The 26110-nt window shown below is 38.5% G+C and overlaps 1 protein-coding gene across 1 annotated transcript in view; it reads left to right on the top strand.

Moving 5' to 3' along the window:
- The window catches only part of ZC3H12B (zinc finger CCCH-type containing 12B), a 46515-nt gene that overhangs the window by 8279 nt on the left and 12126 nt on the right, over positions 1–26110 (top strand). The window contains exon 2 of the mRNA XM_031660722.1: positions 18991–19754. Within this exon, the coding sequence (XP_031516582.1) occupies positions 19147–19754 (608 nt within the window). The 5' untranslated portion in view covers positions 18991–19146. The remainder of the gene's footprint in view (positions 1–18990; positions 19755–26110) is intronic.

The following is a 26110-nucleotide window of genomic DNA, read 5'->3' as shown; positions in this document are numbered from 1 at the left end:
GCACTCCTGCCTGGGTGACAGAAGGAGACTCCATCTCAAAATAATATTAATAATAATAATAATAATAAAGATTAAAACAGAAATGAATTTAAAACGAGGGAAAACAATACAAAGGATCAATGAAACAAAAAGTTGGTTTTTTGAAAAGTAAAACAAAATTGACAAAACTTTAGCCAAACTTACTAATAAAAGGAGAGAAGATTCAAATAAAAGCATTAGAAATGAAAAAGGAGACATTATGACTGATACTGCAGAAATTCAAAGATCATTCATGGCTATGATGAGCAACTACATGCCAAGAAGTTGGAAAATGTAGAAGAAATGGACAAATTTCTAGATACATACAACCAATCAAGATTGAACCAGAAAGAAATCCAAAACCTGAACAGACCAATAACAAGTAATAAGATCAAAGCCATATTAAGAAGTCTCTCAGTAAAGAAAAGCTGGGGACCCAGTGGCTTCACTGCTGGTTTCCACAAACATTTAAAGAAGAACTGGTACCCATCCTACTAAAACTATTGCAAAAAATAGAAGAGCAGGAAATACTTCTAAATTCATTATATGAGGTCAGCATCACTCTGAAACCAAAACCAGAGAAAGACACATCAAAAAAAGAAAACTACAATCCAGTATCTCTGATGAATATTGATGCAAAAATCCTCAACAAAATACTAGCAAAACCGAATTCACTGTTACATTAAAAAAAAAAAAAATTTATCATGACCAACTGGGATTCATCCCTGGGATGCAAGGATGGTCCAATATATGCAAATCAATCAATGCGATTCATCATAGCAACAGAATGAAGGATTAAAAACCATATGATTATTTCAATTGATGCCAAAAAGCTTTTGATAAAATTCAACATCCCTTCATGATAAAAAACAAAAAACTCTCATAAAACAGGGGATAGAAAGAACATACCTCAACATAATAAAAGCCATATATGACAGGTCCACAGCAAGTATCATACTGAATGGGGAAAACCTGAAAGCCTTTCGTCTAAGATCTGGAACATTACTAGAATGCCTACTTTCACCGCTGTTATTCAATATAGTAGCGGAAGTCCTAGCTAGAGCAATCAAACAAGAAAAAGATATAAATGGCAACCAACTTGGAATGAAAGAAGTAGTATTATTTTTGTTTGCAGATGATGTGATCTTATATTTGGAAAAACTTAAAGACTCCACAGGCACAAAAAGAAAAACTATTAGAACCGATAAACAAATTCAGTAAAGTGGGAGGTTACAAAACTAACATACAAAAAAAAATCAATAGTATTTCTACATCCCAACAGTGAGCAATCCTAAAAAGAAATTTAAAAAGTAATCCCATTTACAATAGCCACAAATAGAATTCAATACCTATGAATTAACTTAATCAAAGAAGCAAAAGATTTCTCAAATAAAAATTATAAAACACTGATGAAAGAAATTGAAGAGGACACCAAAAAATTGAAAGACATTCCATGTTCATGGATTAGAAGACGCAATATTGGTAAAATGTTCACACTACACAAAGCAATCTACAGATTCAATGTAATCCCTATCAAAATGCCAACAACATTCTTCACCAAAATAGAAAAAAATGCTAAAATTTTTATAGGCATACATAAGACCCAGAATAGCCAAAGATATCCTATGCAATAAGAGCAAACTTGGAGAAATCACATCCAAATTCAAATCATATTACAGAGCTATAGTAATCAAATCAGCATGGTACTGGTATTAAAACAGAAAAAAAAAAAAAAAAAAAAGGAACAGAATAGAGAACCCAGAAACAAATTCACACACTTAAAGTGAACTCATTTTCAACACAGGCGCTAACATACTTTGGGGAAAAGACAGTCTCTTTAATAAATGGTGCTGGAAAAACTAGATATCCATGTGCAGAAAGATGAAACTAGACCCCTGCATCTCACCATGTACAAAAATCAAATCCACATTGATTAAAGACTTAAATATAAGACCTCAAACTATGAAACTACTACAAGAAAACATTGGGGAAATTCTCCAATGTCTCAATGTCCTGAGAAGACAAGAATTTTTTGAGCAATATCCCTTAAGCACAGGCAACCAAAGCAAAAATAGACAAATGAGATTACATCAAGCTAAAAAGTTTCTGCTTTTTATTCAGTTTTCCCATCACTGTTTATTGAAGAGGCTGTGTTTCCCCATTGTGCATTCTTGGCATTTTTGTAGAAAATCAATTGACTGTAATGGTGTGGATTTATTTCTCTGTTTTGAATTCTGTTATTTTGGCCTATGTTTGTTTTTATGCTTGTACCATACTCTTTTGATTACCTTTGATATATATATATATATCTCTCGGCTCACTACAACCTCTGCCTTCCGGGTTCAAGCGATTCTCCTGCCTCAGCCTCCCAGGTAGCTGGGATTACAGGTACATGCCACCACACTCAGCTAATTTTTTTGTATTTTTAGTAGAGACAGGGTTTCACCTTGTTGGCCAGGCTGGTTTTGAACTCCTGACCTCAGGTGATCCACCCACCTTAGCCTTCCAAAGTGCTGGAATTACAGGCATGAGCCACCACACCCACCATGTGATATATTTTTAAATCAAGATGTGTGATATCTCCATCATTGTTCCTCTTGCCCAAAATGTCTTTGGCTATTCAGGGTCTTTTATGGTTCCATATGAATTATAGAGTGTTTTCCATTTCTGTAAAGAATGTCAGTGGATTTTGATAGAGATTACATTTACTCTATAGTTCACTTTGGGTAGTATGGACATTTTAACATTTAACAATATTAATTCTTTCAATCCAAAAATATGGGATGTCTTTTCACTTATCTGTGTCTTATTTAATTTCCTTCATCAATGCCTTATAATTTACAGTGTATAAGTCTTTCACCTACAGAGATTATTTAACTTCTTCCTTTCTGATTGGGATGCCTCTTATTTCTTTCTGTTGCCTAATTATTCTGGCTAAGACTTCCAGTACCATGTTGAGTAGAAGTGATGAGAATTGTCATCCTTTCCTTGTCATCCTTTACTTGTTTCCCATAGCATATATATTGCTGTTATTGCTTTCTAGTTTTTTTCATTATGGTCAGAAAATGCACCTGGAATGACATTGATCCTATTAAATTTGTTAAGGCTTGTTTTGTGACCTAACATGTGATCTATTTGGAGAATGTTCCCTGCATACTTGAGAAAAATTTGTATGCTTCTGCTGTTGGGTAGAAAGTTCCATATAGGTCTATTAGTTTCATTTGTTTTGTAATGTTCTTCAAGCCAGATGTTTCCTCGTTTATTTTCTGTCTGGATGCTGTATCTGATATTGTGAATGGGGTATTGAAGTCCTCTACTATTGTTGTATTGTCAATGTCTATCTTCAGATCTGTTGATATTTGCTTTATATATTTAGGTTCTCAGATGTTGGGTGTGTATATATTTATACTTGTTTTATCTTCTTGCCGAATTGACCCTTTTGGCATTACATAGTTGACCTTCTTTGTCTCTAGAGTTTTAAACATAAAATGGATTTTGTCTGATATAAGTATGGCCACTCCTGCTTTCTTTTGGTGACCATTTGCATGAAATATTTGTTCCACCCCTTCACTTCTCAGCTTATGTGTGCCCTTAAATCTAAAGTGACTCTCTTGTTGACAGCATATTACTAGATCCTGCTTTTTAAAATCTATTCATTAGCAAGCAATGGATTTCTATAATAAAGAAAAAAATCTATTCAGCCACTCTCTGCCTTTGATTGGTGAGTTTAATCCATTTACATTTAAGGTAATTACTGATAGGTGAGTACTTACTATTGCTATTTTTAAATTATTTTCTGTCTATGTTGCAGATTTTTTGTTTCTCTTTTCCTATCTTGCTCTCTTCCATATATATATATTTTTTTTTGAGACAAGAGTCTCACTCTGTTGCTCAGGCTGGAGTGCAGTGGCATGATCTCAGCTCACTGCAGCCACTGCCTCCTAGGCTTAAGTGATTCTCATGCCTCAGCCTCCCAAGTAGCTGGGATTATAGACTCATGCCACCATGCCCAGCTAATTTTGTATTAGTAGAGACGGGGTTTCACTACGTTGACCAGTCTGGTCTCAAACTTCTGACCTCAGGTGATCCGCCTGCCATGGCATCCCAAAATTCTGGGATTACAGGCATGAACCACCACACCCCGCCTCTTCCTTTGTTATTTGATGAGTTATTTTGGTAGTGATTTGCTTTGATGCTTTCTCTTTATCTTTTGTGTATCTATTAAAGGTTTTCTGGCTGTCATCTTGAGGATTGTATAAAATATATTCTAGTTTTATCCTTTAATTTTCAGTCGATAACAATGTAGCTTAAATATCATACAAAAATACTATACTTTTACATCCCTCCACACACACACACTTTGTGCTCTGTACTCAGAATCTGCTTTTATATTTTGTATCCACTAAAAATTTTTATCTTTTAAGTTTTATATATGAGCTAAAAGTAAATTATGCACCACCATTACATTGTTACATTAATCTGTATATCTCTATTTTATGCTTTCACATCACTATTTAACATGTGTTTCTTTCAGTTTGAAGAGTTCCCATAAATATTTCTTTGTAAGGCAGATCTAGTGGCAATGAACTCCCTCAGTTTTTGTTTGTCTGGGAAAAGGTTTCCCTTCTTTATTTTTAAAGGATAATTTTGCAGGATATAGTATTCTTTGATGGCAGGTATTTTTTTTTCTTTCAGGACTTTGAATATGTGTTCCTACTCTTTACTGGATTGCGAGGTTTCTGTTGAGAAATCCACTGATAGTCTTACCAGGATCCCTTACATGTGAAGCTTCGCTTTTTTCTTGTTGCTTTCAAAATTATTTCTTCATCCTTGTTTGTTTTAGTCTGTTCTCAGGCTGTTAATAAAGATGTACCCATGACTGGGTAATTTATAAAGAGGATTAATTGACATACAATTCCACGTGGCTGGGGAGCCTCACAATCATGGTGGAAGGCAAAGGAGGAGCAAAGTCATGTCTTACATGGTGGCAGGCAAGAGGGTATGTGCAGGGGAACTCCCCTTTATAAAACCATCAGAGACTTATTCACTATCACAAGAACAGCATATGAAACACCCACCCCCGTGATTGAATTACCTCTCACTGGATCCCTCCCATGACATGTGGGGATTATTACAGTTCCAGGTGAGATTTGGGTGGGGCCATAGAGCCAAACCAAATCTCCTGGATTGCAAGGTTTCTGTTGAGAAATCCACTGACAGTCTTACAGGAATCCCCTACATGTCAAGATTTTACTTTTCTCTTGCTGCTTTCAAAATGATTTCTTCATCCTTGACTTTAGACAATTTGATTATAATGGGTCTCAGTGAAGATCTATTTGGCATTCTTTTCACATCATGGGTCTAGATGTTCATTTTCCTCCCTAGATTTGGAAAGTCTTCTTTCATTTATTTCTTTAAATAAGATTTATGCTCCTTTTTTTCTCTGCCCCTTCCAAATTCTATAATGTATGCATTGTAGTTTTATACTATCTTGTAAGTCACACAGACTTTCTTCAGTCTTTTTCATTCTTTTTACTTTTTGTCTTTCTAACCCGATAGTTTCAATTATTTTCAAGTTCACAGATTCTTCTACTTGATCAATTCTGTTTTTGAAGTTCTGTATTAGGTTTTAATTTCTTTCTTTCTTTTTTTGAAAGTACAGAGATTTATTGCAAAGTGAAAAGTACACACTCAAGAAAGAGGAGTGCAGGCATATTCAAGAGTCAGTCACACAATAGAGTTTTCAGCTTCTACTTTTATGGGTTTATTTAACCAAGAAGTAGAATATTTATGAGGATTCCTGGAAAAAGGTGAAGATTTCTCAGAACTGTGGTGCCACTCATTTTTATACCACTAATAGGTAATCTCAGAACTGTCATGGTGCTGGTGGGTGTGTGATTTACTATGTTAATGAGTATATAATGAGGTCCTAGGTGAAACCTAGGTCAAATTCAGGACCATATTGGATTCAGTCAGTCTTAGCCAACTTGTTCCACACCCCGTTTTTCATGGTTTTATCAGTCCATAGCCTCTAGTCATGTGAAACTGCTGCCTGGAATTTTTTTTTTTTTTTTTTTTTTTTTGAGACAGAGTCTCACTGTGTCACACGGGCTGGAGTTCAGTGGTACGATCTCAGCTCACTGAAACCTCTGCCTCCCAGATTCAAGCAATTCTCCTGCCTAAGCCTCCCCTGTAGCTAGGACTACAGGCATGCACCATCACTCCTGAATATATATATATATTTTGTATTTTTAGTAGAAACGCAGTTTCACCATGTTGGTCATGCTGGTTTTGACCTCCAGACCTCAAATGACCTGCCTGCTTCACTCTCCCAAAGTGCTGGGATTACAGACGTGAGCCACCGTGAACCGCCTGCCTGGAATTCTTTGTTCATCCTCCTTCCTGATGATTAGGGGTAATGGCACTGCCTAGCAAGGGCATGGAAATCTCTGGCTGACTGGTCTAGGGGATCCAAGTTAAGGTCATCAAGAGAGTCTAAATCTGAGGCAGGGATTGATTGGAATCCTTGCATAACCATCATTTGATGTGGAATGTTGCAACCTAGAAGACACAAACTTTACAAGGAGGTTAAACAAGCATTATACACACACACATGCACACACACACACACACACACACACACACACACACACAACAAGAGTTGTGTGAAGAAGAGGAAAAATAAAAAACAGAAAAAATATTTGATGTCTAATGACTGAAAATTCCAAACTTTGATGGAAAACTTTAATCCACACATTCAAGAAGATCAATAGGCCGGGCACGGTGGCTCATGCCTATAATCCCAGCACTTTGGGAGGCTGTGGTGGGTGAATCACCTGAGGTCAGGTCTCTACTAAAAATACAAAAATTAGCCGGGCGTGGTGGCAGGTGCCTGTAATCCCAGCTACTCAGGAGGCTGAGGCAGGAGAATCACTTGAACACGGGAGGTGGAGGTTGCAGTAAGCTGCCGAGATCATGCCATTGCACTCCAGCCTGGGTGACAGAGCAAGACTCTCTCTCAAAAAGAAAAAAAAAAATCAATAAACTCAAAGTTGGAAAAACTCAAAAACATTCCGGTGTGTGTGTGTGTGTGTGTGTGTGTGTGTGTGTGTTTGTGTGTGTGTGTGTACACTTGATATATCACAAGTCTCTTAGGCTCTGACCATTTTTCTTTATTTTCTCTTTCTACCCTTCAGACTAGGTAATCTCAGTTAACCTATCAACATAAAGTTTGATGATACTTTCTATAGCCAGCTGAAATCTGCTGTTGATCTCTCCAGTGGATTTTTAATTTCAATTATTGTCCTATTCAACTTCAGAATTTCCATTAATATTCTCTATGTGATAAGACATCTTACATTCCTTTTGTTCTTTGACATACTTTCTTGTAATCTTTAAGCATATTTTAAATAGCTGATTTAAAATCTTTGTCAAGTAAGCCTGACATCTGGGTTTGCACAGGGACAGTATTTTTAAAATATTTTTTAAAGAAATGGGGTCTCACTTTATTTCCCAGGCTAGATTTGAGCTCCTTGGCTCAAACATTACTTCTACCTCAGCCTCTCGAGTAGCTGGGACTATGGGCTCATGCCACTATGCCCAGCTCAGGAGGGATAGTTTCTATTGACTTTTCCTTTCCCTGTATATAGGCCATACTTTTTTTTTCTTTGCATGTCTCATAATTTTTTTGTTGAAGACTGAACATTTTAAATAATATAATTGACAACCTTGGAAATCAGATTCCCTCTTCTTCCTGAGGTTTGTTTTTGTAATTGTTGTTTAGTGACCTATGAAGTAATTCTTTAAAGTCTGTATTATTTGTTGTGTGTGGCCACTGCCATCTCTTCTTGGAATAGCTTATTTGTCAGCTATTGGTTCAAAAAACTTTTTCTTAAATGCTTTCAACCAGTAAGTTTTCCTTCCTTTGCCAAGAAGCTTTGAATGCATATTGGGGCACACTCTCAACACCTAGAGAGCATTTGACAACTTTGCTTTAGCCTTACCTCCTGATTACATAAACCCTTAAGGTCAACCAAAGATGAGGGATAAGGGACTTTTCAGGTCTTCCATGAACACATGCACAACCTTACACAAGCATGTGTCCTTCTAGATCCCTAGGAATATGTGGAAGCTTTTCAAAGCCCCTTATGGACATCTAATTCCCAGCTTTTCCTTGAAAGGTTTTTTGTCAACTTCTTGTTTGCTCTAGCTGTTATTACCCCCTCAGGCAGCTGTGATATTTTTTTAAAGTGTCTCTAATTGTTTTCAACAAACATCCCGGAGGAAAAAGCTGTTCATTGTTAGTGAGCTCTAAGTCATATCAAATAAACACAAGCCCTTGAAAATGCCAGGTTTTCCAAGGAACTTTCAGATAGGTCAGATAATAATAATTCTATGGAGATGGAAGTTTGGAGAAGTTCTAAATTTGTTCAATTTCCTCTGTTGACTTCTAGGCTGCTAATTCTCATGGCTACTGTGATTGTGAGGCTGTTGGCTTTCAAGGCCACCATGTTTCTGGGAAGAGGAGATGTGAATAGAGCACATTTAAATGCCACAAATTTTCCTGTTCTTACCAAGATTCAGCCAGGCTTTTGAATTTTTGTTTTCTTGTTGTTTAAATAAACACTATTTGTATTTATTTATTTATTTATTTATTTATTTATTTATTTATTTTTTGAGATGGAGTTTCACCCTTGTTGCCCAGGCTGGAGTGCAATGGCGCAGTCTCAGCTCACTGTAACCTCCACCTCCCAGGTTCAAGCAATTCTCCTGCCTCAGCCTCCCAAGTAGCTGGGATTACAGGTTCCTGCCACCACACCTGGATAATTTTTGTATTTTTAGTAGAGAAGAGATTTCGCCACATTGGCCAGGCTGGTCTCGAACTCCTGACCTCAGGTGATCTGCCTGCCTCAGCCTCCCAATATGCTGGGATTACAGGTGAGATCCACCGCACCTGGCTAAATAAACACTATTTGGATTATTAAAAACCTTTCATTAAGTTCCAGATGTCACCAGGAGGGTGTCCAGGTTCTTGGTGTCTTGAACAAAGAATTGAAAAAAACGCACAAACAAAGCAAGGAAGGAATGAAGAGATTTATTGAAAATTAAAGTACACTCCACAGTGTGGGAGTGGGCCAGAGCATAGGGGCTCAAGGGCCCCGTTACAGAATTTTAGGGAGTTTAAATACCCTCTAGAGGATTCCATTGGTTATTTGGGGTACACCATATGTAAATGAAGAGGATGAAGTAAAGTTACAAAGTTATTTACTTGGCCTACGCCCTATGGAGATGATATTTCCTGCCATAGCTGAAGTATGAATTGGTCTTATGTTCCCTACTTCCAGACCCTATTTTCCTGCCTAACAGAATTCTGGAAAAGTTGATTTTAACAATTTGCCAGTGTTGTCAATGCTTTTATTGATAAGCAGATTTTTTAAGGTCCTTTCACTGTCATTACCACTGACATCATCCATTAATATATTTAAATTTATGTAACTATCAAAAGATTTCATGGCATAAATGTAATTACATGAACTTTTAAACATTTGGAGGTTTGTTACTATACATTGTTTTCACTATTTTTAATTTCTACTGTGGGAAAAAAGTGCTTTCTAAACAAGCTGATATTAATGTCAACTGAAATACAAAGTCACTCATAGATTTTTAATGATGTCTTTCCTGGATAATCAATGACTCACAAGAAATCATTTTAACCCAACTTACCACTACTTGAGTAAAAGCCAGGGCTATGTACAACTAGTCCAATGTCAAATGGTCTTTATAATTTTGATCAGCTGAACTTCACTTCAGGCTTCTATGAGTATGCCAGAGGCTGTAAGAGTACAAGGATGGGCCAGACACAGTGGCTCACGCCTGTAATCCCAGCACTTTGGGAGGCCGAGGGGGGGGCGGATCACCTGAGGTCAGGAGTTCAAGACCAGCCTGATGAACATGGTGAAAACGCATCTCTACTAAAAATAAAAATATTAGCTGGGCATGGTGGTGGATGTCTGTAATCCCAGCAACTCGGGAGGCTGAGACAGAAGAATCGCTTGAACCCGGGAGGTGGAGGTTGCAGTGAGCCGAGATCATGCCATTGCACTCCAGCCTAAGCGACAAGAGCGAAACTCTGCCCCCACTCCCCCCCAAAAAAAGTACAAGGATGAAATATTTAATAAAGTATTCACTGAAAACGTATCACATACATAAAGGTATGCTAAGTGTTGGGATTGGGGAAAGCAGAGATGCAAACATGAATGTGGACAGTTCTTTCTTTTAGTAGAGTTCACAGTCTAGTTGGGGAGAGAAACAAACTTGTTACAACTAGCAGGAGTTAAGTGGGTGAACTACAGGGGAGAGAACACTGTGTGGAGAGCATTACTCACTAATCTTGACCTCACCATTGTCTTTCACACCTCCATGCTCTTTCATATGCTATTCCATCTGCCTAGCATGTCCTCCCCAATTTCTCTCCCCCTTTCCTGATAAAACCAGCTCAAATTTCATCTCTCTTACCTCAGACAGCAGAATTACTTACCTCCTTACCCCTCCTTGGTATTACCCTAGCATCTATAAACAACCTTACGAAAACATATTCTATGTTCTGTGATTATTTGTTTGCATATTTATCTCACCTACCAGAACGTGAGCACCTCACAGGGACTGCATCTTATTTATTTTAGAACCCCCGGCACCTAGAGCAGTGCTAAGTACCTAGTATGCAGGATGGGAATTAAAAATTAGTGGTAGAGGGAATATTTGAACCCAAATACCCTGACTCCAGCTCCAATGCAGAAGGTTTCTGCCAAGAGCGTACCTATGTCATTATATGGTTGACATATTTAATATAACAAGAATGCATTATTAAGCATTCCTTGTTCTGAAAGCCTCTGAAATACTTTTAAAATGGTGTTTCTTATGTACTTCGCGGGCCACAGAAGTACTCCTGCAGCTGAGATAAAACAGAGCAGTTCTTGAAAAAAGCAGTATGTAATTGTTTGAGGAAGGAAGTGACAACAAACAACATGTTAGTTGAAATAATAACAATTAAAACTTGTAACCTTCTATTCCCTCTTTCCCTCCTACTCCTATTTGCCACCCAATATATCTTGAATTTCATCTGGGAGATTTTTGGAACTAACTAGACCAGCTGATGATGTCATGGCTGCAATACTGCAGCTACCCCTCAGAATTGCCCCGATCCTTGTGTCCTTTCTCATTCTTGCTAACGATTTAATTATAAAGAGAGAAAATAGGGTGTACTCTATTCCATACATTTAACAAAACAGTTAAATTGGAAAGAATCAAGAAAGATCAAGCCCAGTGTTGTTAACTGAATGAGATGTTCAAGATATATTTATCACTATTAAAGTCATAAGAAAGGTACTCTTTTTTTCCAATTTACTATAAGTTATAGAATTACATAGCCATATTTCCCTATAGCTTTTGACTAAGGGTCTTGGGATGGGGATAGGTGGCACAAAAAGAAAAAGAGAGGGAGGAGAGAAAGAAGAGAGAAGAGGAGGAGAGAGAGAAAAAAAATAAACTTCACCAATGAATCATAGAAGTGGGCGTGTTTTCTGAAGAAGCCACTTTCATAACAGCTCCTCAGCTGTCACTAATGGCCAGAGAATACACATTCACTGAATCCTTATTCTAACAGAGACCATCTCCTGTAGCATATGATGCAGCTTCCCTGCATGATTTGAAATGATCTCCCTAGACCTTCTTTATATAGAGAGAAGAAAATAGTAAGTATGTAACCTACAGTTTTCTTGTCCTTCTGGAGTGTCAAGCACTAGAAATGGTTTTGTGTGGGGAAAATTGAATCAAGTATAAATTGAGGTTACATTTAACAATGTGGTTTTAATTAGTTTGGACACCAGAGTGTGTGTAGTATGAAATGTTTTAAATATCCTGGAGACGTACGTCCTTTCTAATGGAACACGTGGTGGTGGAAGGTAGCAGAAAAATGAGCCCCTGTTCAAAACCTAGGAATAATGGGTCTTGAAATCAAATCATTGTGTGTCTACTTTGCTTGAAGTCCTGAAAAAAATGAATGAGTAATGAAAATCAACAGACTGTTACTTTTTTGTAAACATTTTGTCTAAAGCTTCAACATTTGGTGTGGGAGTGGGAGGACAAGAATTGACGTAGTTTAATCATACAAAGCTCTTGGGTCTCCTTTGAAATGAAATCCTAAGTTTTGAATAAGGTCAGTTGTTGTTAGCTCTGATTGTGACAGTTTTTGCTGTGACATGTATCATTTTGATAATGTATTGAAGGTAAAGTATAAAAAAACAATTTTGTTTGGAGGGTAATGTAAAACCAGATAGGCTGACAAGAGTGCTCTCATTGCTCAAGGGAAATCCCATTTTTACAAACCACAGAAAATATGCTATTTCTTAAGACTTGTTTCTTTGCTAAGTGTTACTACCTGTAAACTATTCAAGAGCATACAAACAGATGGGTATAGTTGGAGGTTAAGAAACAATCTTTACCTCCTTTACGATATAATTGCTGCATGTGATTTATTATAAATAAAAATGGAAATATTTGAATTTTTGATTTTCTCAGAGTGCCTCTATGTGAACCTTTTCATTTTGAGAATCAGTAAAGTTTTCAAACTCTTTTGCCTCCAAAGTATCTGAGAAAGCCTTACTTTATAGCTCTTTCTGGGGCTTGTGTAACTTCTTTAGCTGATGTGCTTGACACAGGGGATTGGAGATGGGCTATATAAGTCATAACATCTCAAAACTGGGTTGTGTAGGTAATTATGTGGCTCTGTTGAGAGCATATATGTGAATGCACTTAGGCAACTCTAAGATGTAATGCAAATGTAAATGATTGTTCATATGTTATTACTGTTATTGAAGTTTTATAACTTATTTGTGATTTTTAAAGTAAAATGCGATGATTTGATACAATACAGATTTGAATTTGTTCTTTTAGAAGCTAACTATATGTGTTCTCATCCTTTGGGTCCCATTTATAAGTGAGAACATGCAGTATTTGGTTTTCTGTTCCTATGTTAGTTTGCTAAGGAAAATGGCCTCCAGCTCCATTCATATCCCTGCAAAAGACATGATCTCATTCTTTTTTATGGCTACATACTATTCCATGGTGTATATGTACCACATTTTCTTTATCCAGTCTATCACTGATGGGCATTTAAGTTGAATGTCTTTGCTATTGTGAATAGTGCTGCAATGAACATACACGTGCACGTGTCTTTATAATATAATGATCTATATCCTTTAGGTATGTACACATAATGGGATTGCTGGGTCAAATGGTATTTCTGTCTTTAGGTCTTTGAGGACACATAGAGGGGAACAACACACTCTGGGGCCTAACAGAGTGTGGAGGATGGGAGGAGGGAGAGGATCAGGAAAAATAACTAATGGGTACTGGGCTTAATACCTGGGTGGTGAAATAATCTGTAAAACAAATCCCCATGACACAAGTTTACCTAGGTAACAGAACTGCATATGTACCACTGACCTTAAAATAAAAGTTAACAAAAAAGTAATTCTGAAAACAGTGGTCCACTTCAGAGGAGAAACCAAGAAAATAAAGCTTAGTATTCTTATGATGATTGAACTGTAGTCATTTCTCAATTATCTGGGCCCCACCAGAAATCCCACACAGCAGATAATTTTTGATATGTATATTTTCTTTGAGAATTCCTTTTATGAAAAAAAAAATACTAGAAGTGGCAGGAAGGGCAGCTGTCTAAGTAGGTATCCCTAAGTCTCTATCAAAACATGCATTCACAAAACACAATAACAAGTGGCTTGGTCACCTGCAGATAATTGAGAACTTACTATTTTGTTCTTGACTTGATTACTGCTGGGTAACTCTGTTCTATGTAGTTAATGGGCTTTCTGGAACATTTTCAAAGGTTTTGGCTCACTAGAAATGGCCAGATGTTTCTACCTCTGTATAGGATGTCATTTGGCAGATTCTGGAAAAGATGAAGTCGAGTTGGTAGTCAGATGAAATTATAGAACTGGATAGAATTTGTTTTAAGAAGCTAAGAGCTTTGTCACCAGACAGTCACGTGTTGAAGATACAGAGCTTGCCTATAACTTGTTTAAGAATATGATTAAGCAAATGATTGCAAACTTGCATCTGAATCTAAAAAAAAGCAGAGAAACATATGCAGGCAAAATCTGCTAAAAGTGACCTCGAGGAGGAATTTCCACCAAGAAAAAAAGATCTAGTAGAACCTGAAGACTAATCTTGGAAAATTTCTCTATGCAAATGCAAACTGAATAAGTTGTATTTCCTAATAAAAAGATTAGTGGGAGAGAGAAGAAAGTAGAAGACTTTGATCTTTTTTTCTTGGTGGAAATTCCTCCTCGAGGTCACTTTTAGCAGATTTTGCCTGCATATGTTTCTCTGCTTTTTTTAGATTCAGATGCAAGTTTGCAATCATTTGCTTAATCATATTCTTAAACAAGTTATAGGCAAGCTCTGTATCTTCAACACGTGGCTATCTGATGACAAAGCTCTTAGCTTCTTCAAACAAATTATATCCAGTTCTATAATTTCATCTGACTAATGCGATTTTCCAAAGTATGCCAGTCTTTAATGCATTCATTTGTGGATTTTTTCAATCAGTAACAATAAAAGGTAACAATTCTATTTATTGTTGTTGTTGAGACAGGGTCTGGCTCTGTCACCCAGGCTGGAGTATAGTGGTGCCCTCTTGGCTCATTGCAACCTCTGCCTCCAGGGCTCAAGCCATTCTCCCACCTCAGCCTCCGGAGTAGCTGGGACTACAGGCCTACACCACCATGCTTGACTAATTTTGGTATTCTTTTGTAGAGACAAGGTTCAGCATATGTTGCCCAGGCTGGTCTCAAATCCTGGGCTCAAGTGATCCTCCTGCCTTGGCCTCCCAAAGCGCTGGGATTATAGACTTGAACCACTGTGCCCAGCCAACAACTGTTTTTAACACATGCCATAAGCTAAAACAACATCTTTGAAACTTTTCTCCCCACTCATCTTCCCTTTTCGAGCAAAAGTGACTCTTTTGCTTTAGCCTTCTTCAGTGCTTTCATTTGTTACTCCTTGCCAATAATATTAGGCATGAGGTGTTGACTAAGGCACTATATGATGTTAATCTTCATATACTTGTAATTTTAAAAACTCTTCCCTGCCCAGCAAATTTTAACTCTTTCCTTTAAGGCTCAACTCATAGCTCCCTATGCTTTTTAATGCTTAATCACTTAGCCAGTTTATAATTATGAATTATATGATTATTTGATTATTGTCTGTCTCCCCATTCCTCACCACATCACTATAAGCTCCTTGAGATTAGAGTCCTCATCTTATTTTATATCCTCAGCTTCTAACATGTTGTCTGGTGCATAGTTGTCACCAAATAAATGTTTTTGAATGAATTAAGTAATGTCAGCAGATGACTAGACATTATATGCTTCTTGAATTCTTTCCTAATCTCTTCAACCACCACACCTATCTCCCACCCTACTGACAGAGTTGAATATTTCCTCTTCTGTATGTCAATGAAAATTTGCAGGTAACTTGGGTGACCAATCGTATACCCAGGTTTACCTGAGACATCCCTAGTAGATGCCTATTGTTCTTACATAACTATTAGTAAACACTCCCTTCATTCACAAGAGTATCCCAGCTTGAACTGTAATTGAAATATTCATCCTCTATAGAAGTGCATTTCTAGGGTCAATTCTAGCCAAGGTTTTACTAGTTGGTTGAGTTCTTGAGGACAGGCTTAGTTCTGGTTTATCTTTCTAACCCTGGGGCTTAGCACAGTCTCTGCCTCTCAGGGACTGCTCTTTTGAATAAAAATACATTCTTGCTATCTTGTCCCAAGGACTTTTGCATTATAAAAGAAACACATACACATAGATAAACACATGACACCTTCACTTACACAGGTTTTAGGAAAGATCGCCAACATTTTTCTTAAGATATTCTTGCTTAAGGTTTTGAAAGAGAAATTGAAGTTTATTTCTGCTAAGCCACTTATTTCTCTTTTACTTTAGGTTATTGAGTAGGAAACTTCCACAATAATAACAAGTAATTTCAATGAGGGTTTCCTATGTGTGTGAGATTTTTCCTGAATTTAAATTTGCTATTGTATGTCTACATAAGTATGGTGAAAGTATTCACACCAATGACAATTTAGACATAACTAAATATTTGATAGTATGAAATAAACATTCTATGGTCCACTAGCTAAGAGTAGTCTAACTTATCTTTTATAGGTACCTCCCATTTGCCAAGAAAATATACATTTAATCTTATAAACAGTTGGTTTTAAGTGACTTTGAAGCTTTGAATAAATCCAGGGGAAATATTTCAATGTTCTGTGTACACTAGAAATTATTTTGAAGAAAATAAATTGTAAGTCAGATAGCAAATGTGAAACTTACAAGGAAATGGGTGTCTATGTGTTGACTAATTCACTAAGGGAAAATTTTAAAGTCACAAATGGTAATGTAATCATTCCAGGAGTCATTATATGCTGCCTGAATGTCATTTCTGAGATGTTGATTAAGTTTGGCTCTGTTTCCAAATGTGACTCCTAAAGTAAGCATGCAGTTATCCATAGCATTCTTCAAACCATTAGAGGTTTTTCTTATTTGTAGAAACAGAATTGAGGCAGGGCGTGGTGGCTCACGCCTGTAATCCCAGCACTTTGGGAGGCCGAGGCGGGTGGATCACCTGAGGTCAGGCGTTCAAGACAAGCCTGGCCAGCATGGTGAAACCTCGTCTCTACTAAAAATACAAAATTAGCCGGCTATGGTGGCACATGCCTGTAATCCCATCTACTTGGGAGGTTGAGGCAGGAGAATTGCTTGAACTCAGGCAGTGGAGGTTGCAGTGAGCTGAGCTCATGCCAATATTGCCACTGCACTCCAGCCTGGGCAACAAGAGTGAAACTCCATCTCACATACACACAAAAAAAGAAACAGAATTGAGGTGTAACTAGAAATCTGTGGCACACTGGTCACACAAGTACCCTGGTTTTATTTATTTATTTATTTATTTATTTATTTATTTATATATTTATTTATTCATTCATTTATTTATTTAGATGGAGTCTCACTCTATCGTCCATGCTGGAATGCAGTGGTGTGATCTCACCTCACTGCAACCTCTACCTCCCAGGTTCAAGTGATTTTCCTGCCTCAGCTTCCCAAGTAGCTGGGATTACAGGCACCCACCACCACACCCAGCTAAATTTTGTATTTTTAGTAGAGACGGGGCTTCACCTTGTTGGCCAGGCTGGTCTCGAACTCCTGACCTCAAGCGATCTGCCCGCCTCGGCCTCTCAAAGTGCTGGCATTACATGCATGCACCACCGTGCCCGGCCAGTAGCCTATTTTTAGATGAGTGAGCACAGCTTCTGCCTAAAGACCTCATCAGTGTTCACAGGTCTATAGCCTTATCTCACTGTCAGTCTTCTTTTAAAAGGAAAACCGAACCCAACAATTAACTGGTGAGGTAGCTATCAATATCCTCATTTTACATATGAAGAAACTGAGGCTCAAAGGAAAGAACACACTTAGGCCAGGTTAGAACTGAAACCTGCTGGGACAGATGAGATAAGTTAGAGAAGGAAGTTAGAAATAAAATTGTTGCTGGGTGAGGTGGCTCACGTCTATAATCCCAGCTCTTTGGGAGGTGAGGGCCGGCGGATCACGAGGTCAGGATTTTGAGACCAAACTGGCCAACATAGTGAAACCCCGTCTCTACTAAAAATACATCAATTAGCCGGGCATGGTGTCGTGTGCCTGTAGTCCCAGCTACTCGGGAGGCTGAGGCGGGAGAATCGCTTGAACCTGGGAGGCGGAGGTTGTGGTAAGCCGAGATCATGCTACTGCACTCTAGCCTGGGCAATACAGCAAGACTCCATCTTAAAAAAAAAAAAAAAAGAAATAACATTGTCCCTAATTCTCTTCTGTAATTAATATTCTTTTTATTATGTTCTGGTTTCTCTTGCAAGTTGAGTTGGTTTTATCCTTTTCTCCTTTTGTTTATCAATTATAATTTAAAAAGAGGCTTCAGACAGGAAAATGCACACACCCCCTTTCTTATCTGAAACACACCTTACAGCCTGTTTTAGTTGTCTGAAGCAATTTTAATGGTTTTCTAGTCTCCCTAGTAGATGGGTTCCTGATATTTTGTAAACAGTAACGCTAGAGAGCATGTGCTTTTTTTTTTTTGAGACAGAGTCTCACTCTGTCTCTGTCACCCAGTCTGGAGTGCAGTGGCGTGATCTCAGCTCACTGCAAGCTCCGCCTCCTGGGTTCACACCATTCTCCTGCCTCAGCCTCCCGAGTAACTGAGACTACAGGTGCCCGCCACCACGCCTGGCTAATTTTTTGTATTTTTAGTAGAGACAGGGTTTCACCATGTTAGCCAGGATGGTCTCGATCTCCTGACCTCGTGATCCGCCCACCTCGGCCTCCCAAAGTGCTAGGATTACAGGCGTGAGCCACTGCGCCCAGCCCACATGTGCTTTTCAGGAGTGAATTTTAGCCTTAGCGAGAAGGATATGGTGTGGGATCTGGAAACACTTCCTGGCAGAAAGGGAGAGTCTTTCCATGGAAATATATGCATGTGTGTGTATATATATATATATATTCTTGCTCCTTGTTGAAATGTGATGTTTCTCTTTCTCCAAATTGTTGTGGTAAGCAAATAACTTTAGCTGTTATTTTGTGTGCATGTCATGGGGGGCGGGACGGGGGGACAGGAATTACAGCATTATTACCACCACTGAAATATTTATGTCTAGAATTATTATAGAATTAGGGACTCTTTAAGTTTAGTCTAATCATTGTAAGCAGAAAAATCAAATGCAAAAAAAAAAAAAAAAAAAACCCTGTAGTTTCTTAAGAAGAAACCTCTGTATTCTAAAATGCTTTTCCTAAAGTTTACTAAATATGATGTGATATGTGTGTTTATTTGTAGGGAGTGGTAACATCTGAACATACCAAACCAAACAGGCAAACTCTTGCACCATCGCTACCACGACATTTTACCACAAAAGAATGCCACTGCATGTGGATTCCAAGCAGGCTAAAAAGAAAAAGAACTGATTAGACCTCAGACGACCCACTAAACGGGATGACGGCCACAGCTGAGGTAGAGACACCAAAAATGGAGAAGAGTGCCTCCAAGGAAGAGAAGCAGCAGCCTAAGCAGGACAGCACAGAGCAGGGCAATGCTGATTCTGAAGAGTGGATGAGCTCTGAGAGTGACCCTGAACAGATAAGCCTTAAGAGTAGTGACAACAGCAAGAGCTGCCAACCTAGGGATGGTCAGTTGAAGAAAAAGGAGATGCCCTCCAAGCCACACCGCCAGCTCTGTCGATCTCCCTGCCTAGATCGTCCAAGTTTCTCCCAGAGCAGCATTTTACAGGATGGTAAACTTGACTTGGAGAAGGAATACCAAGCTAAGATGGAGTTTGCGCTAAAGCTGGGCTATGCAGAGGAACAGATTCAATCAGTGCTAAACAAGCTGGGCCCAGAATCACTTATTAATGATGTATTGGCAGAGCTTGTCAGACTTGGGAACAAAGGTGATTCAGAAGGGCAGATCAACTTGAGCCTGTTAGTGCCTCGTGGGCCCAGCTCCAGAGAGATTGCAAGCCCTGAATTGTCTCTTGAAGATGAAATAGACAACAGTGACAATTTGAGGCCAGTTGTCATTGATGGAAGTAATGTGGCAATGAGGTAAGCCTGGTATGTTTTTTCTCTCATTTTAAAAACCTGCCCTGAGCTCATAGAAATTTTCTTCCTTTGCAAATAAGAGGCACATGGCTATTGACTGTGGCGTGTGTTTCTGAAGGTGGCCAGAGACTAAAATGATCCTGCTCTTGCCTTTTCTTCCTCCACTGAAGTTGCTGCCAATTTGTTTCCAGGTGTTCTAAAGGCAGCTTCAACATCAGTGATGATGCTTCAGAGGAGACATAGCCATTCAGCTTTGTTCCTTTTGTGGTCTGCTGTCCTACCCCTACTTTACTAGACTAATCATCCTGAAAATGCTGCTTTTATAAAGTCACTTTGAGGTTTGCTTAGGAACTTTCAGTAACTCTCAACTGTTATTATACCAAATTTTGATCCTTTTTCCTGGCTTTAAGGCTCTCTGTGATCTAGCCTTTCCCTCATCCCATTTGATTGTATCTCTCATGCTTACTGCATTCACATCTATCTTTTTAATGGTCTCCATGAAAATTATGCTGATTTCTATCCCCACCACCTGTGTTCATGCCTTTTCCCAACTTAGAAGTGCCTCCTTTGTATCTTCATAGCCTTCAAAATCCACCACCTCCACAAAGAACTTCCTAATTTTTCTGATTCCAATGATGATCTCTGAACTACAGTATCTGTGGTAGGCTGAATGATAGCCCCCCTAGAGATGTCCACATTTTAATCCCTGGAATCTCTGAATACATTATCTCATATGGTAAAATGACTTTGCAAATGTGATTAATGTTCTTGAGATGGGAGAGATTACCCTTGTTTATCAAAGTGGGCCTAATGTAATCACAAGTGTCTTTATTAGAGGGAGGCAGCAAGATCAGAATGAGTAGAAGGAGATGCAATGGCAGAAACAAGAAGCTGGAGTGACATAAGAAAGGGACTATAAGCCAAAGAATGTGGGTGACCTTTTTGACCCATTGGACTGTTTCAGGAAAAAAAAAGAAAAAAGAATGTGGGTGGCCTCTAGAAAGCTGAAAAAGGCAAGGAAACAGATTCTCTCTTTAAGCTTGCAGAAAGAACACAGCTTTGCCAACACCTTGATTTTAGATTTCTGACCTCTTGAACTTGTAAGAGAATAAATTGGTGCTATTTTCAGTCACTAAATATGTGGTAATTTGTTACAGCAGCAGTGGGAGACTAACAGTACCTATAGTGCCTTCAAATTTATTCCATACTCTCTCATATCATTTTTTTAAGCCATAGGAATCCCTTCTTCTATTTCTCAAATGAATTGTCATCCAGTCTTGGTTTAAAAAACCACAGTAATCAGGAGCCTTTTTCCTACTGTCTCTCATTGCTTGATGGACTCACTAGAATCCTTAGACCGTAGGCAATCAGAACAAAGTGAAAAAGCCTTAGTCTAGCAAGTTTTACATTAGATTATCCCATTGTCTTTGAAAGCAGGGATCTTGCCTTGTTTTCCCACAGTATTGGGTGCTCCCACAGAGACATGAGAGAGTGGGGATGGGAGAAAGTCATGAACGATACCATTGCTGTATACAGGAAATGCTTAGCAGACTATCTGAAAGTACACTTTAGTATATAGTCCTGTTTAATGCTCACAGCAACTTTATCTTACAGATGAAAAAATAAGGCTCAGCAAAGGTAATTGACTTCCCTGAGTTTACATAGCTAGTAAGTACTAAAGTGAGAACTCGAACTTAAGTCCTCTGACTTCAAATGAATGCAGTGAAACAAACAAACATTTACGAATACTGATTCTGTGCCAGATTTTTTACATATGTGAATTAATCCCCACTGGAGAGCCTATAAGAATAAACTAATTTGGTTCATCTTTGCAGGTGAAGAGATTCAGGTTCAGAGAGTTTGAGTAACTACCCAAGGTTACCCAAGCTTACAAAGCTTAAATTAAAACACTAATCTGACTCCAGTTCTCTTTTCACAATCCCACACAGTATTATGTGGCTATTAGTGTTATTAAGAATATTTGGGCCAGGTATGGTGACTCACACCTATAATCCTAGTACATTGGGAAGCCAAGGTGGGAGGATCGCTTGAGCCCAGGAGTTCAAGACCAGGTTGGGCAACATGGCAAAACCCTGTCTCTACTGAAAATACAAAAATTATCCAGGTATAGTGGCACATGCCTATAGTCACAGCTACTCAAGAAGCTGGGGTGGGAGGTTCTCTTGAGCCCGGGAGTCAAGGCTACAGTGAGCAGTGATCTCGCCACTGCACTCCAGCCTGAGTGACAGAGTGAGACCCTATTAAAAAAAAAAGTGTGTGTATGTATGTGTGTGTGTGTGTGTGTGTGTGTGTGTGTGTGTGTGTGTGTATGGCGTATTTGCTAGTAGCAGAGAATGCATTTACAGATTTCCTTTTTCAATTTTTTAAAATAATGACATCATCATCATTATAAGGTATGTAAAGCAGGCTAGACAGCTCCTTTGTTTTAATGAGGGGAAACCAAAAGCACGGTAACAAGAAAGTTAAATGACCTGCACACAATACTACAGCAATCAGAATGATGCAGTGGGCCAGTGAAAAGCAAAGGATAATGTCTGTATTCAAAAGGCCAAAGGTGCCTCTGCTCCCCTCCTATCAGGCATAAGAAAGGGTGATTCTTGAGGGGAAGGAGTTTGGGATGTGCCCAACTCAATCTGTCACCAAACCAGACCACCTGGAACACCCTAGACTGGACCTGATTCCCAAGGCCTACCCGTTTTTTTGTTTTGTTTTGTTTTGTTTTTGGTCTGGTCTGGTTTTGTGTTTCGGAGTTGAGGATGAGAAGAACCTAAGGCATTCGTGGGGACTTTGGCTTCATGGTAATGTAATATCTTCCTTTTCTCTAGACTTCTATTCAAGGATTGCTGATCACAAAGGACACTCTGGTTCTTTTGCTTTTTAAGGAATAATGCAGAGATTAATTACTTGGATAATTAGTTTCAACATATCTGGTCTATGTCAGTAGCAAACTATTATACTGACAGGAAAATGAACTTTTATCTCCTGTATGAGTTACTTTGCTAAATTAAAGGCATCTCACATGATTTAAATAGAGCCAAAAAAATAGCATGCAACCTTACTGTTAGGAGCATATTAAAATAGTGCAGAGTAGACCATGTAATTTCTTTAAAATTGCCAGTTGAGTCCTTGTTAGCATCTTTTTCTTTTGTCTGAGTAGTAAATTACTGATGAGTCCCATTTATTCTGCAATCACATTTCACATGCTCAAAGTTCAGTGCTATAGTCTACTTATGGATTTGTTATTACTATTAATCTAAATTAGGTTTGTTTTCCTCCTTAGTTAGCTGTAAGTTTATGGTGAGATTGGTATTTCTTAGACAAACTACATGTTAATGTCTGTTGTTTCTCAGCCTGTTGAATGACCCTGCATTAAAATTATGATGCTGGCCAGGCACAGTGGCTCACGTTTGTAATCCTAGCACTTTGAGAGGCCAACGCAGGCAGACTGCTTGAGCCCAGGAGTTCAACACCAGCCTGAGCAGCATGACAAAACCCCATCTCTACTACAAATACCAAAAAATAACCCGGCGTGGCGGTGCGTGCCCGTAGTCCCAGCTGCTTGGGAGGCTGAAGTGGAGAATCACTTGAGCACAGGGAGGTTGAGGCTGCAGTAAGCCATGATCACGCCACTGCACTCCACCCTGGGTGACAGAGCGAGACACTGTCTCCAAAAATAAAATAAAATTATGGGCCAGGCCTGATGGCTCACACCTGTAATCCCAGAACTTTAAGAGGCTGAGGCAGCAGGATCACTTGAGGTCAGGAGTTCGAGACCAGCCTGGCCAACAAGGCGAAACCTCATCTCTACTAAAAATAAAAAATTAGCCAGGTATGGTGGTGGTGTGCCTGTACAGGAGAATCGCTTGAACCCAGAAGGCAGAGGTTGCAGTGAGCTGAGATTGTGCCACTACACTCCAGCCTGGGCGACAGAGTGAGACTCCGTCTAAAAAAAAAAAACCAAACAAATTATGATGCTTTGTTTGCCATTAGCAGCATTTGGTTAACATTTGCAGTAGTAGTGCACCTGTGGTCCACATACTGATTGATATATGCTAAGATCCTAAAGGGTACATTCATTCTGAGAGCTGTCTCTTTTGGGAAGAGAAATCCATTTCAGAGGAATGAAGGCTTTGAAATGTAAATGCAACCATATTCTTTGTTAAGTCTAGGAGAAGCCCAAACATTTGAAGCCCAGAGAAAACAACTGCAGAGGGAGGGGCTAATGACCTATCTGCTAAGCTGAATTTGGCTTGGGAACCTGGATCATGAGAGGTTCCTAAGCCAGTTTACAAGACAAAGTGAACTGTAGTGTCACCAAGATACTCTGTGACTTGCGGGTCCTAGGGTTTTCAGCGTTTATAGATTGCAAAAGGACATTGTATGGGTTTAAGCAAAAACAAGCCACTTGAAAAGCATTACTTTATTTTCCTCTTTTTTAAAAAAATATTTATTCATTCCTTAAATGTTTGGGGGGCAATAAACTTTGCATACTTGGCTGGTTGTGTAGGTATTCATTGCCACCTTGATAAATGTTGAAAGTGCCATCTGATTCTTATTGGGCATTTGGTGTGCCTGATGAAATGCTTCAGTGGCGTAATTTTAATATATTTTAATAGGATGCTATAGGTATATTACATTTTTTCTTAACATAATTCTCAGTATGTTAGGAAATTGATATCAGAATATAAATATATCAAAATATTAAGTGTTTGTCTCTGTATTGTAGTAAAACAGTTGGATTTTGGGGGTTTTTTCTTTATATTTTATGTATTTTCCACGTTTTATACTATAACTATATTACATTTTTTAATGATTTTATATATATATATATATATATATATATATATATATATAGAGAGAGAGAGAGAGAGAGAGGGCCTTGTTCTGTCACCCAGGCTGGAGTGCAGGGGCATGATCATAGCTCACTGTAACCTCAAATTCCTGGGCTCAAGTGATCTTCCTGCCACAGCCTCCCGAGTAGCTAGGACTACAGGAGTGCACCACTATACTCAGCTAATTTTTTGTAGAGGCAGGGTCTCACTATGTTGCCAAGGCTGAAAAAAAATTTTTAAACACAGAATTTGGCAGTATAAAATATAAAATTGGCTGGGCGTGGTGGCTCACGCGTGTAATACCAGCACTTTGGGAGGCTGAGGTGGGCGGATCACAAGGTCAGGAGTTCACGATCAGTTTTGGCAACTCGGTGAAACCCCGTCTCTACTAAAAATACAAAAATTAACTGAGCGTGTTGGCTTGTGTTTGTAATCCCAGCTACTTGGGAGGCTGAGGTAGGAGAATCTCTTGAACCTGGGAGGCAGAGGTTGCAGTGAGCCGAGATGGTGCCACTGCACTCCAGCCTGGGTGACAAAGCAAGACTCTGTCTCAAAAAATAAATAAATAAATAAATAAATAAATAAATAAATAAATAAATAAAATATAAAGTTGCAGTATCTAACAGCAAATTTTACTCTCATATTTATTTCTGGACTTAGACCGTTTGGGAGAAGATCATAGTACTGCAGAGCCGAGGAAATTCCATCCCCTTCCTTCAAATCCCCTCTAATGGCAATTCTGATAATTTTCCCAAGTTCTGTTATTCTTTATACTTACCAGCACTGTAGCAGTGGGAAAATTCACAGCTGAACAACTTCTCTTCCACAGTTCATCCAATATTAACCATTTAAGCATAATTCTTGCATAATTTCCCCATTGTTCAACTTTTTAGGAGTTAGTGGTAGTTATCTCTAAGGCTACATTGGAGTATATTGACAACTAAATATATTTTCCTTTTGTTTCTTAAGTGCTTTCAACTTTCAGTTGAGTAGTATAATTGCTTTATGGTACTCACTGGAGAGCTTTAAACATGATTAGCATATGCTTGGAAATGTTAATAAAAGCATTTAATAAATTTTTGCAATTTGCCTCAAGAGTGATAAGACAGTGGGAAGTCTTGCAGTACAAGAATTGATGAAGCCCCTGATATTATATATGAATTCATCGAAAGGGAACAATATGTTGGAGGTCATTTTTGTTGTAGCTGAGTGAGCTAGTGCCAGTGAGAAGGTGAGGAATCAAAAGCGAGAAGCCCTATCACATTGTCTTAATTAGCCTTCTAACAAAACAATTATTTCCTTCTGATCAGTCTTAACAGACAATAGCCACTTGATTGTAGTAGAATTGGTACACGTATGCCCATTTGTTCCCATCCAAGCTGTTTAATTAACTATAATTTAGTGTGGTTTATGTATATGTCAGAGCACTAGATACCACGCTAAGAGATCATAATTTTCACAGCCAAACAAGGCACAAATCTAGTGCACCTTTTCCCAATTTATCTG

The sequence above is a fragment of the Papio anubis genome, chromosome X, assembly GCF_008728515.1.
Source record: "Papio anubis isolate 15944 chromosome X, Panubis1.0, whole genome shotgun sequence".
In the NCBI taxonomy this organism is placed as follows: domain Eukaryota; kingdom Metazoa; phylum Chordata; class Mammalia; order Primates; family Cercopithecidae; genus Papio; species Papio anubis.
This window is presented reverse-complemented; position numbering and strand designations above follow the sequence as displayed.